The following is a 14,343-nucleotide window of genomic DNA, read 5'->3' as shown; positions in this document are numbered from 1 at the left end:
CCCGTCTCACGGTCCCTCCTTTTAATGAGACTCTGTAATATTATTCCCTCCGTGTTACCCTGTCCCAGCAGATTTCCTGTAAGTGACCTGGATGGCCATAAATGGTCATTTCTTTCAGTCTGGGATTGTCATAATTCAAAGAAGCCGAGACCAGGCACCCACTAATGAAAATGACACAGTGGAAGGAGCAGTGGTTTGCTGGCATATGTGTCGATGACTCAGGAGGGACTGAGTTCAAGCTGTAATTGTGAATGTGTGAGTTTTATAGCTCCTCACCTCCTGCACAAACACTGGAAGGCTCAGCTGCCAAAATTTCAATGCAGGATTTCTTGATGATCTGGGGGAGAAAAGACAGCAGTGATTTTTCAACATTTATTTTGATACTATCCTTGTTCATGAGCCAAGAGCTCAATTAATATGTTTTGGGTATATTTGGGATGTCAAATAATCCTTAATAATATTTATCAGTGTGTGTCTTAAAAACTTAAAAACAAGTTTGGGTTGGTTAAACCTCTTCCCAGAATACTCAAAACTCTCACTGCTTTGCAAATACAGCTGAATACTTTCATGTTTTGATTTCCTTATTATTTTAGTACAATAATAAGTTTTTTTCCTGGTGATGTTATTATTGAGTCTCTAATTTCTGTTTTTTCTTGATGACTGTTTTGTTCTGAGTTTCGGTTTTGCAATCCTGTGTCGTGGTTCATGTCTTGATTTTCATCTATGACAGTTACAGTTCCCACACTTTGTCTCATTTCTGTGTTTTTGTGTTGGTTCCTCTTTGTCCCCTTGTCTGAGATCTTGCTAAGTATAAGTATTTATGTCAGTAGTAGTGCTCTTTTAGTTATTTCCTGTTTCCTTTGAAAGATCTTATGTCTTGATTAGCTCCATCAGCCTCTAGTTCCCCATTCTGTTTCCAATCCCCAGTTAGTCATGTGCATATAAATAATCCTGTTTTATTTTTGTCACATGATCTGTAATGTTTGCGATTCATTCACCTCTTTGCAACCCTTTGGGATCTTCAGTTCTCTTTATCGATTTTTTTTTTTTTTTACATCGATATACCTTTTATCCTAGTTTTTAGCAATTAAAGCTTTTAGCTGTTGGATCCTCCGACTTCTGAATCCTGCGTTTTTGTGACTCCGACTCTACGCTCTGCACATCTCATTGTGACAACATTATCTTAAATGATCAAAGTGAAGGGACTAGTGTAACCTACTTTTCGATGGTTATGTTCTCCAATCTTAATACTTTTACATCAGAGATGTTCAAAGCATTAATAAAAGCAAGACTTAAAAGTGATCGATCCTTTTAATAGGAAGTGAAAATCTTTTAAAAGAAATTCCAGCCTTAGATATTTTTCACAGGTTTTTTCTTTTTTATATAGCCTGTGTAATAAAACACAGTGAGAACACACGATGCATTCCATTAAGTTCAAGGAAAAATGATTGGGTAATTACATAAGCTAATGTTTTTAGCTATTTAATCAAACTCTTGGAGCGACACTTAGGTTTATGAGCTTGCTAGCTACAATGGATTAAATGTTCAAATGACAATCATTTCAGCTGGAAATGATCTGGTCACTGGCTAACGACTATGAGCCTAGTTTTGTTTATTACTCGCTGAAAGGACGAGCGTAGCTGAGAACATTGGGCTTTAGAAAATTGTGATTTAGCTGAGTATATTGAGATTTCTCATGTGATGTCATTGCCTAAAATTGGATGTGATACAGCCACAGATTTCAAGGGAAAATTACATATTCCCAGACTGATTGGCAGCCGTTCCTGGAGGTTGCTGGCTGTTGGTGGGTGAGAAAGAAGTGATAAACCAAAAATCTCCTAGTGACAGCTTTGTCTCGGATTATCACGAGTGCCTGTAGATACACGTCTGTCCGCAAACACTTCCAACTACTAGCTGAGTGGTATTCAACAGAAATGGAGGTTTGCCTCAGAGCTTCAGCCAACATGTTTCAAAAGAAACAACTTTCACAATGAAGGTCTCCAATTCCGGTTTGTATTGCAGTTCTTACATTTTCACTTCAGCTCAGAGAGCAGCTGGTCAGTGTTTGTAGACAAGTCCATCACTTCCATGCAAACCACAGGAGACTGCAACAATATCCTGCGACCAAAGCAATCACAAGAATGTTTCTGCCAACCAGCTGAGGAATACACATTTTCCCCAACTGACAGGTAGGTTGCTAGGGAAAATGGGGGTCACTGATCAGTCAACAGGACCATGTGACTGGAGCTTTATCAGTCATTTTCCCAGTGACTGCCATCAACCTCAGCCAACCACTCTCCACCAGTTGATGAATACTAATTTCACCCTCATGGTCGGTGGTTGCCAGATGTTCATGAACAAGTCTCAAACCTGCATGACTGGTCCTTGATCCTACACTGTCACCGTGATTGTCACAGATCCAAAACTAAAAAAGCAAACTATTGCCCAGTGAGCTGATAAAAGCTTTTTTTTTCACCATGTTAGCTGTAGGAGAGAACGCAAGTTGAAGTAGCTTACCCTGCCTGAACTAAACTCTGACTGTGTGTGTTTCAGGCAGTATACACAAAGAGTTACAGTTCTGCGTGTTGCATGACAGAATACTGAGCAGAGAGTTGAAACCTAGACAAATCAGTGCTCCTTTTAAAAGCTTAAAATTCATTGTATTAACTGGTCTGAGAGAAAATAAAATCTTAAAGATATTCAGTCGTTATAAAATTGTACAATAGTGTTTTCAAAAGTCAGATTTTGCTTTCAAATAAACAACTGTTTAAAATGACATTGCAGTGAAAAGGGATCTTATGTTGAATATGTAAATACGGATGTCTGAACGGAGCCTGTATGGGCTAGTTTCTCTGCAAGGAAAAGTGTTTATTTACCGAATCAATGACACCCCGCAGGGCGTGGAAGCCTCCCAACACAGGAAACACATGTTCAATGGTGTCTGCAATGGTGGCCAGCTACAGTGGGAAAGAAGTTCAGACAGAGGTACACAAACAGAAGAGAACAGAAGAAGGATTAACAAACTAAATAATCAAAGGAGGCTAAATAAACGTCAACAATGAAAGATGAGGCCGTGACAGGGGGAAAGCTGCCTCAAATGCACTCATACTCATGTGAAGCAATTTCAGATGGTTTAAAGGTAAAGAACTGTACAGTAAGAGAACACTTGAAGAGATCAGAGTTAAAAATCATTGGAGTTGGTTCACAGGGAAAATGATGGGTTAGCCAATATGCACAAGGGTCTCTGAATACACAGTAGTGAAAGCATTTTTTTTGTAATATTTCTTCGTTTCCACAATAATGAGCACATGTGGTAGAGTACATGTCCTGTGGAGAATTTTTGCTTTTTTTCCTAATCAAATGTCTTATATTTGGGGGATTAAAGGGAATAAATTTCCATATACTGCACAAATTTGTCACATCTGAATTACCTGTGTCTCGTTGAAGTCTTTGACACCAACACAGTACACAATAGCTCCCAGAGATCTGGCTTCATTTGCCTGTTTGAACAACAAAGGCAAAACGTTGAGCAAACTCCAGAAAACTATCAGTGAAGCCAATGAGAGCAATTCTGCTTCCAGTTTAGCCCTGCTACTGAGCTCTAACCAGAGTCATCTGGAAAATCAGTGTTAGTGTGAATTTGTTACCTGATGTTGTGCATCTCTAAGCTGATGCTCATGTAGCTCTCCATCAGTCAGAGCAATAATCACGCTGGCAGTACCTGCAAATCATATACGCCTGTGTTGTAAATTCACCATGTGCTCCATTGTTGCCCAACAAATTAGATAATTATGTTTATTAATCCTTACCAAAGTTCTCCTTCTTTATCTGCTGATTTGCCTTTAAATAAAGTCACAGCACATTTCAGACTTAAACAGGTAATAGCAGGAGCCTTGAGTAGGTCTGTACTTAGCAGATTGATTTTGCAGTGTAAAAATGTACACATTACAGCACACACTCACAAGCTGTAATCCAAGGTGCATGAAGGTATCTCCACCGGGAACCTCTCTGTTCAGTGCGTTCAAACCCTTTGTGATGTCGACTCTGCAGAAAGTAACAAAGCAAAATTGGATTCCTGTCCTACCTGAGCATTTCTGGAAGCTTACCTACGGTATTGATTAAACTTTTTTAGTGATAGAAATACAGTATATAAAGCAAATACAGAGTTTGTACAGTTCTAATGAGCTTGAAAGTCAATATTTGGTATGACCACCTTTATTCTTCAACACAAACTCAACTCTTATATTCAAGCTTTCTTATAATTTCTTTAAATATTCAGGAATAGTTCTCCAGGGTCCTTCAAGGACATTCAATAATGTTGAAGTCTGGGCTCTGGGGAGGCCAATCCATGACTGACAGTGTTCCATTGTGTGTTTTTCTATCAAGTTATGCTTTTACTCCATTGGCAGTGCGTTTGGGATCATTGTCAAGCTGAAGAATGAAGCCGCTGCCAGTCAGATGCTTTCCTGATACTGCATGGTGGACTAAACTCTGACACTACTTTTCTGCATTCATAACTCCATCAATTTTTACAAGATTACCACCACTGACTGAAATGCAGCCCCAAACCATGACAGATCATTCACCATATTTTATAGATGGTTCTAGATGCTCATTGTTATACTTCTCAGGTGACCTCCTTCATATATATGTAGGGTGATTATTTGCACCAAAATTTTTAAATTTCATCATTCCACAAAGACCTGTTGCCACTAATTTTCAGTCATGTTCGTGTATAATTTGGCATACCTCAGCTTTTTTTCCCCGTTTCCTTTTTAAGAGAGGCTTATTGACTACCACCTTTCCACTGGGACCATTTCTGAAGATGATTCAGTGAACAGCAGGTGGAAGTGCCAGATGCATCTCTCAGGTCTTTGTTGAACCAGCAATTAGCTGAATCACCTTGGCATATCACTGCAGAGTATGCCAAGGTGATTCAGCTAATCGGTGGGTATCCCACTCTTGGTGCAAAAATACTATTTTATATACTATTTATCCACTAAACTATGTTATCTTTGCCATTTTTTTGTAGATTCAACTAAGGAAATGAGAACAAATAATAAGATGCTAATAACAAAGTTATGTGTTATGTGTACACACAAAACTGGTTCAGAACTTTTTCTCAAAAATACTTTTAAAACACAACAAGACACTTGCACACCAAGCTAAAGGAAATAGTGCTTTGGGGATTCTCAGAGCACCAGTATTTTGCATCAGTTGCTGTTTACATTTTTGCTTATTAATTACTGACTCACTTGGGACTTCCTAGCACTCCTGTTTTCAGTTTTGTCTTTATTAGTTTAATTTACTAATATTAGGTTCTGGGGGATCCCATCTTGCTTATATGTATTCTGGGCTGCTTTTCCTCATAACAGCCATCCCCCAAGATTTTCTCCATCTAAAGCAATGCATGGTCAGGGATTGTAACATCTAGTCCTTTTACTGAATCATTATTTGCATTTAAGCATTTTTTTTAACTGCATTAAAATCGTTGCTTCTTATGTGTTGTGTTCCTTTGAGCTGTGAATTTATTGACGATGACATATTTGGGGGCTTGTCCGGGATTTTGACCTATTGCACCCAACGAGAGAAACGTACCTCTAATTGATGCAAAATTTTGAACTTTTTGGCTTATTATCCGTGAAGGACACAAAACACATTTATAATGTATTCACATGTTTAACGAAGCAAAATATCTGAATACTTTCACTACTTAAGGATCCAAGCTATAGCTACTTCTGTTAGAAATGAAACTTGTTTTACACAATAGCGGTTATCAGTGCTCTCATTATCATTCTTGTCTCTTATTCAACAAATGTTATTCTGTGACAGTTTCACAGTGACATGGGCTAATTTTCAGTTTTATCTCCATTTACTGTCGCATGAGATCACTTCGTCCTACAAAAACTTGCACATGAAAACACTCAGGAATGTTAGCTGTGTTTAAATACTGACATTAAAGGGTTGTATTAAATGACTGTATTCATTGTAAGGTTATATAAGAGAAATTAATTCACCTGTTTTCCGTCAGTTTCAAAATGATGGACGCTCTTGAGGAAAATGTTATGAAGGACATCCTCAGCATAGGACTATAAAAGGTAAAAAGAAAGAGCAAATAAAGCATCACACATATTATTAATGGTTCACCCAAAAAAGTGACCAGGAAGTAAAGATATTAGTATTCGTCCACTAAGTACAACAGCCTGTGTAAGCAATACAAACATTTCTATGTCATGTGTGATTAATCAGAAACAGTTATTCTAACTAATAACAATAAAACACAAACAATATAACAATTTTCCTAGAAAACATAAAATAACTCTTTGTATTCATGCCTTTTCTTTCTTCTCTTTTTTTCCAACAGATATCTTACTGGACAAATGACTTAACTGATTCACTCCAGCAATCTGTGTTTCTAGCTTGAGATTGATTATTTGTTTAGAGCACACAAAGAAGCCATATGACATGAAGTTGTTCCAGTGTGCAGGATTTGAACCCTTTGTTGCGTGACACAAATGTTGATATTGAGGCTGCATTGCTGAATCTTCAGATGTGGAAAAGTTCTGTTTACTGGTGAAAGGATTACACACACTTCAACTTTTTGAAGCAAGAATGTGTGTTGCTTGTGTGAGACAGTAAGTTAGGGCAGATTCGGATTGTTTAAAACTTTTTGCATAGTTGTTAAAAAACTACAGCTTTGAGGAGGAGCTGTTCTTTGCTATGACTAGGCCTCATAAGCTCCAGGTGTTGTGACCTTCAAATCGTGTGGGGAAAAAGCCTTTCAGTCTAGCTGAAAGCTGGTTATTTATTGAAACTTCTTGCTTTCAAATATATGCCATACTTTAAGAATGATATTTCAATTTTGAAATTATAGATGCAATATCTGCATCTTAGAGAGATGAGAGAGATCTTAGAGACATTTGGAGGAAAAGGAACCTTAAACTAAAGACAGTCCATCAAACCAAGCCAGCTCACATACATAAAGACATTTGTGCCTGTAGTCACTGACACAACTACTGGAGACTGAGTGAATCATCAGCCCGGATACTGAGTGACTTAGCATGTGGCAAGCTGTAGCTGTAAGGACAGATTTTTTCACTTTACCAGAGTGACTGCTCTGTAAAATGTGCTTTTCTCTTCAGTAATTTATATCTCTGGGCTCCAGGAAGTCGAATACGAGGCAACATGCTGTTTGGAGACTGACAATGTTGGTTCCAAATGTTGATCTTGCACTATACAGTGTATATCACCTATATTATCCCATTTATCTATGCAAATCTGTTGGCTTAATTGTGTCTGTTCACACACATATTCACTAAGTGTCTCTTACCTTTTAAATTTTTCTGCTAAGTTCTTCACAAACTCATAGATTTCATTCCAGTGATCCTTCACACTGCCAGATCTAGAAAACAGAAAAAGGGAAAAGCTCAACGGATGGCACATTTAAAAAAAAAAGGTTATATCAAGAAAAATGTGAGAAATATGACTCTGTTTGATATCATAGTAAGTGACTGTAGCAGTTCAAATAAAAAGAGAAAATTAAAACATAAAAAATAACCTCATAAGGTATCTACTGTATCAGTTAGACTCTAACCTTCATATGTTAGAGTACTCATACAAGAGGGTTAGAGCTTTGCTAGCCAAAAATGACAGGGGGTCTAGTCATTAGCTCCACAACATGAAGAACAAGCTGTGTATATGCCAGGCAAAACACAACTGCTCAACCTGTTAGCAGTGCCTTTACTGTGTGTCATTTACTTGCAATAAAAGTACTGTTTTAATTTATTTAATTAAAGTCATTCAATATGACTTTCATTCCTGAGCTGCCAAACATAACTATCATCTTATCGTACTCTTTAGCAAGAAATAGTTTGTTAGTGTTCCTCAGAGGGAAAAATGCAAAACTTAATTTTGTTATGAATATGGATTATTTTGTGACAAAAATATGTGTGGTAATAGTCACTTGTGGCAGGATCGGGAGTATGATTTAGCACACTCCTGTATCATTAATGTGGCCCTTGAGGATGAGGAAACAGACCATGGTCTCCCTAGGTGATCCTCCATAAAAGTGAACTATCATAAAATGATACCCTGTGGAGCTGCCTTCATTTCCTCTAGCCAGACAGCATGCGTGTTGTGGGGCGATTTTACTAAGAGTGATCATTAGTGGAGAGAGCTTTGGGTATAAAGTAACCAGTCAGTAGGTCATCCATTAGCTAGGGAAGAAGCCAGACAGATAACACCTGGTAAATGTGCCAACTGATGGTGGTAATATTGGAAGAGGATGAAGCAGGAATTATTCAGTATTATTTCTAGCACTGATATGAGTACGTTTTGTTTGTTTGTTTGTTTGTTTCAATCTTTGTATGGGACAGAACAGCAACACCATTTTTAATTCAGCTTCTTCACTTGCATTTATCCATGCAGTTCTCTAAGAAAGAGACCGAACACAAAGCCATGCCATATGCTTAAAGTGGAAGTTTGTATCCTTGTGATGGGAGAAAATGGGGAACAGACTAAACATCCACGCTGTTATCCTACTTTCTAGATGAATTAGTTCCTTGCAAACTAATGGTCCAAATAGCTGTCTGAGACCTCTAGACATAACAAGGTGAATCGACCATTCCTTGCAAGCAGGTTTCTCATGCTTTAAGTTGATAATACTCATGTGTATTTGTATTTGTATTTGTATTACATGGATAGCTAAACTTGCAGGAACCAACTTAGCCTTTCTCATGTGAGCTGTTTTGGAAAACAGCACCAGTTGGATGGCCAATGGTTGAAATGGAAATGAATTGTGACTCATGTTATTTTCCTGCAATAGCATGTCAAAGAGATTATAACCCCTGGTGTTTTTGTATTATTGCTTTGAAGCAGAGGGGTAATTATTGAATTTGGCCAGGATTTGGGGGAAGATAGAGCCAGGGAATACCAGGGAGTTTCCCATCATGCCTCAGTCATTCAAGGCTTTTTAGCCTGCCAAACCAGACCGTAAACCTTGATTAAATGCTTTGTTAGATGTATTTGTTTCGTATGATTTCTGTTTAAAGTAGGAAATAATACTTCCACTGCTCATTCAATATATCCAAGAGATCAGTACAGCTGCTCACGAGCAACACTGACATGTCTGACTTACAAAGCTCAAGACTTATTTTCCAGCTACAGCACAGAAATTTCAAATAGTGTTGGCGTGGTTTATCAGTACTTCTTTGACTCATACAAAAACCTTATCAACAGCAAATTCTAGAAAAACAAACTGATTGATTGCTCGGATGAAGGCAAAACGCCTCCGCAATATTATATACATGTTATGTAACTCTGAGTGGTTTTACCCTTTAACTCGGAATGGTTACAAATGCTGGTCAACTGAAAAAAAAAGCCTCTTCTAAGCATTTTCTCTGTGTCTTTACAATTCTGATGACATGACTTGCTCCCCCCACATCAAGGCTTACATTCCTGGGAGGCTGACTGAGCAGAGAAAGAGGACAAGACCTTACAAGCTAAACAAAATTCTCCCAAAATAATAAGAAAAAAAAGGTCTGAGGTAGACTGTAGCGTTTAGTTCAATAAAAAGTGCAGCGCAAACAGAAAGAGCCCCACATACACATGCAGACGGGTTCAAACCTGAAGGAAGGCAGCAGCCAGTTTCTTGTGCAAATTGTTCCATTATAGCAACAGAGGAGGGGAGAAAGAATAAAAAGTCTGGTGAAATTTGCAGCTAATAGTTGTGACGAAGTGTGGGGATCATTCTTGAGTTTACTTAACACGAGGGTGAATCTGAGGACACCCACGTTTGGTTTTTAGCTACTTCTGGACCACGGTGGCTCTTGTTTGCCTTGGAGCAGTTGTGATTGTCTGAGGTGGCTACAGTCGTGGGATTGAGGCCTAGCTTGCAGTTTCACTCACCTGTCCAAACAGTGCTGGCAGAGGAAGTGGTCGTTTTTATTCTGATTCTTGATGACACCATTTTATACGGTGTCTTATTCCCACCACAATCCCTTGATCTAATTTTAATGACCTGAGTTGAACACCGAAGTTTAGCGGTGTGCGGTCTGGGCTCAGAAAGCAAAAGTTCAGAAAGGTGAGGGGCGGCCACAGTTTGCCAACTAAGAGATGAAGCCCAACATCGGTGTGAAGTTGTGTCATAGGAACTTGTCATAGCCGAGCGACAGTGTTTTCTCTGTACTAATGAGATGAAAACCATGTGTCTGATTGTAAGCCATCTGAGAGCCGAGAAACAAAGAAGCAAAAGAAAAGGAAGGAAAGATGAAGAGGTTTATCTGTCAATTGAACTGTGGGAGTGAGATAATGGGAAAAACCTGTTGGCTCATATCGAAGTGCAAGAGAAAACATGCCAGTGATTCAGTGATTTAGTTCAACTTCAACGCCAAGTTTCGGACCTGCTTTGGTCTGTCTGAGCCAGCATGGCCACTAGAAGACCGAAGCAACAAGTAAACATTCTGTTTAGTCACTGTGCGGTTCACATAGTCTCTGTTTTACAGAGACTGTAGATCTTAATGTGCCTGTGTCGCTAAATAGCTAGTTTTCAATTGCTTTGCCAGATTTAAGACTACTCCTGGAAAAACACTGTAATCCATTAAAAAAAAAAAAGAGTATGCACTGCTTAGCTTAACATGAAAAAATACTGTGGCAGCCAATTACATAACACAGTATAATTTGCCATTAAAAGGACACTGAATGTACTATAAACTGATGAACATATTGCAGATAAATCAAGTGAAGGAAATGGTGTTTAATGTAGGTTTTGCGTAGGTTTATAATGAAAATACAGCTAAAAGGTGTCTGCCATATCACAGTGAGTTTGCAGCGTTGCTCTCAAGTGTAACGATGGTTGCCTTTAGGTTGTCCTGTAGGGAACCTGTAGGAGTTTTCTTGAATTTTTTGTCTAATAATTTTAGATGCAAGGACAGGAAATGAAGAAGAAGAATGTTGGGTAAGAGACGCCTTTAAGCTCTTTGTCCAAACTTACGTGAGATCTCAAGGATCTCACTTTCGATCTCTGAAGCAACGCTGGAATGAAGCATTCCAACAAACATCCAAATTACTTGTGGTGCATTTCCATCTGATTTTTAGGAGAAGTAAACTCCATTCCATGTTAATACAGAAGATCAAATGTGTCAATATCTATTAAGACTTTTTCTAATGTTTTAAGACGTATAGTTTCAGGTTAGATTGCTGAATTTACAATCACTTGGTCCTACTTTCACTGCAGCTGAGTCACTTCATAGGTGCTAAATTCAGGTTTTCAACAGTCTGAGTTCACATTCAGCCCTTAGACCAAGCACTTGTGCATTATACAGTATTAGAAATCTTATCTTCTGCAACATTATGCACATATAGCATTCTTTGTAGCGACCTTGAGTTTCCAAAATTGCTAAAAGCACAAAGGGAGGTAGTATGCATCATTACTGTTCACTGATGCTAAACATACTGTGACTTGTGGCTTGAAGTCCCCCATGGGTTTGAGTAGCCCTGAAGAATAAAAACATCTTTAATCATTCTCAGTAATGTCTTTTTCTGCTGACTGGGTAGATTTCGCACTGAGTGGACCTGCAGAAAATTACTCAGAGACTGTGTGTATGTCTGGAAAGCACAAAGTTCAGCGGGAGGGGAGGGGACAGAAGAACATTGTAGTGGAGACAGAACAAGGGTAGGGCAACAACAGCACAAAGAACTTGAAAGGTTTATGACCTTCTATGTTCACTGGCTTTCTTTCTAGTTCCATACAGTTTTAAAAACCACTGAACAGTCTTGACACGCATGATTTTTTACTCTTCATTCATCTCTTTGTAAGAGATACTTGCCATTTCAGTTTAGAATTTTAGTAATAGACTGCTAATATTTGCCAATTAGTATTAATGAGCTGAAAAGCTCAGAGCTTTAAGTGGGATAAATGACACACTGCAACACGATTAGCATTACGTAACAAAATACCAGTTTAAAGCTGCTTTGGAGAATATTTCAGGTTTTCACCAAACCCAGATAACTAACACACAGCTCTGCACTTTATTAACTTTATTAAGTGTTTTAGCATCTCTCAGCTCACCTCTCTGGTTGTACAGCTATTTTGCTTCACTGCTCTCATCAGCCTAACTATATAGCACCAGATGACACAAAAATTTAGTGATGAGTTTGACGATTAGCTTTGGAGCTGGTGGAAACCGACACAGACCTTAATAGCTATTTGACCATAAACATACATGATCTAGAAAAGGTATTTATTTTCTAAGAACAAATTAAATTAAGGGAAAAAAGTTAAAATTCTGTCATTGTTGCATCTCTTGGTTGTTATCTTACCTCCTGTTGGCTAGGTAATAATAAAACTGCTTAACGTTGCAGTCACAGTGGAGAAAACAGACTAAACATCCACCAAAATTATTAAGACCATGTGCAATAAACTTTGCAATCTCATCTTCTATCAGTTTGCTAATGAACTGGGGTCGAGTACGGAATTCTTTGTGATAACACTGTGACATTGCAGAAAACCACAAATCTGTTCCGGTCTGTTGCAAATATGTTGCCATCTGCTTCGACAGAAATTCACATTAAACAGAAAATTCACATTAACTATTTACACTCAAATTCCAAGAAGTAACTCTAAAACACAAATTCCATTGCAAACATTGACGCAGCTACTTGAGTATTCTGCATACAACCAGCTGGAATGGGAAGTACAGCTGTGTGGTGGTTAGCATCGTTGCCTCACGGCAAGAAGGTCCTGGATTTAAAACCAGGATGGGACTTTTCTGTGTGGAGTTTGCATATTTTCACTGTCTAGTGTGGGTTCTCTGGCTTACTCCCACAGTTGTTGGCAATCTCCCCATGTTTAGAAATTAATTGCCAATTATATAAACCTCCAATCTGCTTGAGAGTGATTGCAGCCAGTCTTATATGAGCCATGATTAATTTGTAAACGGGTTGCCTCCTATCAGCTGGTCTGTGCCTTGTGATGTTAAGTGGTCGCTGGTTGCTGCAACAACTTGCAGTCAGTTGTCAAATGCAAAAAACAGAAAAATAAAAATGAAATGCAGTCACCAGGTAACCACATGTTTTTTCCTAGTCTCAAGGAGGATGCCGTCCTATTTTATATAATAAAGTTAAGGTTATGAGATTTGTCATTTTGGAAGGTTTTAAACCGCGGAACCCTTTAAAGATATAGTGGGTCCAGAGTGTGGTGGTTTACAGATCCCCAGCGTGATCCTCAGAGGAGACACAAAGCCGTTCGGGGTTGTGTCTGGAAGGCCAGCAGTTGTAAAAATCTGAGAAATCAGGCATGTGGAGCCTCTTGTGAATAAGGGAGCAGCTGAAAGTCACTTTTACAACCAAACCATGTTTGTTTAACATCAAACCTTTTCAACTGATTCTCCTTAAAGGAGTGTTTTTTTGTTCTTCATTAATTTCCCAGTCGTGTTGCCTTCTAATCAGCCGGCATTTTTCTCCCAGGGGGCAGCATGCATGTGGGAAAAAGCTCCCTACATCTTAAAGCTTAGTGGTGCAACGTTCTTCTTGTGGTTCAAAGTGTCGAAGATGAAAAAACAACCCCAAAAAAACCAAACAACAAAAAAAACTCCACTAAGGAGTCCATCTACCATTCCAACTGGGCCTACCCACACCACCCCAGCCTGCAGCCAATGATGCCGCACCAACTTAACTGAGTGGGAACAAGGATTTGTTTGTTTAAAACCACTAACCTACTTTTACAGCCACTGCAGAAGTCAAAGTCTTTACTGCGTGATTGCTGAGCTAATGCTGCGTGTGTGTCTATTCCAAACCCGAGAGGAATCGTTAGGTTTGAAACTACTAAATAACAAGCTGATGAATATTATGTACTCTACAAAGCATGCTCTTCTTTCTGTCACTGAATCAATGAGTCCTGCATCAAATATTAGAGCTAAATTGAGCTATATCTACTTTTTATTCCCCCAGTCTTGCTTTTGCGACCCAAATTCTTGAATGACAGATAACACGATATCATGTCAAGAGGCATTTCTCCTTGCTGTTAACGTCAAAGCAACATGTTGTAAAAAGCCCCAGACAGCAAAACACAGAGCGGGTGTCATTCCACAGCGAGAACGTATTCAGACATTCAAAATGTATTCACAGACTGCAGCTGCACTTAAGGTTTTCCACTGACTCGTCTGGATTCCGGAAGCATGACCCAACGCCCAGCCGGAGCGCTAACTTGTGACTACATTAAAAACAAGAGAAACATTTTGCAAAAACAACGACAAGACTGAAATGAACAAATCACGGATAAACTTATTTTTCAACACCATTACTAAACTGAATAGTGTGTTTCGCCATCTGTAATCAGTAAAAGTA

The 14,343-nt window shown here is 38.7% G+C and overlaps 1 protein-coding gene across 1 annotated transcript in view; it reads right to left on the bottom strand.

Annotated features, from left to right (window-relative positions):
- The window catches only part of antxr1c (ANTXR cell adhesion molecule 1c), a 39,344-nt gene that overhangs the window by 20,500 nt on the left and 4,501 nt on the right, over nt 1-14,343 (bottom strand). Inside the window, exons 2-9 of the mRNA XM_005448073.4 lie at nt 7,331-7,402; nt 6,018-6,089; nt 3,963-4,044; nt 3,810-3,840; nt 3,648-3,721; nt 3,432-3,500; nt 2,877-2,957; nt 277-337 (exon numbers count right to left, since the gene is read on the bottom strand). Of these exons, the coding sequence (XP_005448130.1) occupies nt 277-337; nt 2,877-2,957; nt 3,432-3,500; nt 3,648-3,721; nt 3,810-3,840; nt 3,963-4,044; nt 6,018-6,089; nt 7,331-7,402 (542 nt within the window). The remainder of the gene's footprint in view (nt 1-276; nt 338-2,876; nt 2,958-3,431; nt 3,501-3,647; nt 3,722-3,809; nt 3,841-3,962; nt 4,045-6,017; nt 6,090-7,330; nt 7,403-14,343) is intronic.

The sequence above is a fragment of the Oreochromis niloticus genome, linkage group LG8 (genome assembly GCF_001858045.2).
Source record: "Oreochromis niloticus isolate F11D_XX linkage group LG8, O_niloticus_UMD_NMBU, whole genome shotgun sequence".
NCBI lineage: Eukaryota > Metazoa > Chordata > Actinopteri > Cichliformes > Cichlidae > Oreochromis > Oreochromis niloticus.
The sequence above is the reverse complement of the archived record's forward strand: the minus strand, read 5'-3'. Positions and strand labels throughout refer to the sequence as shown.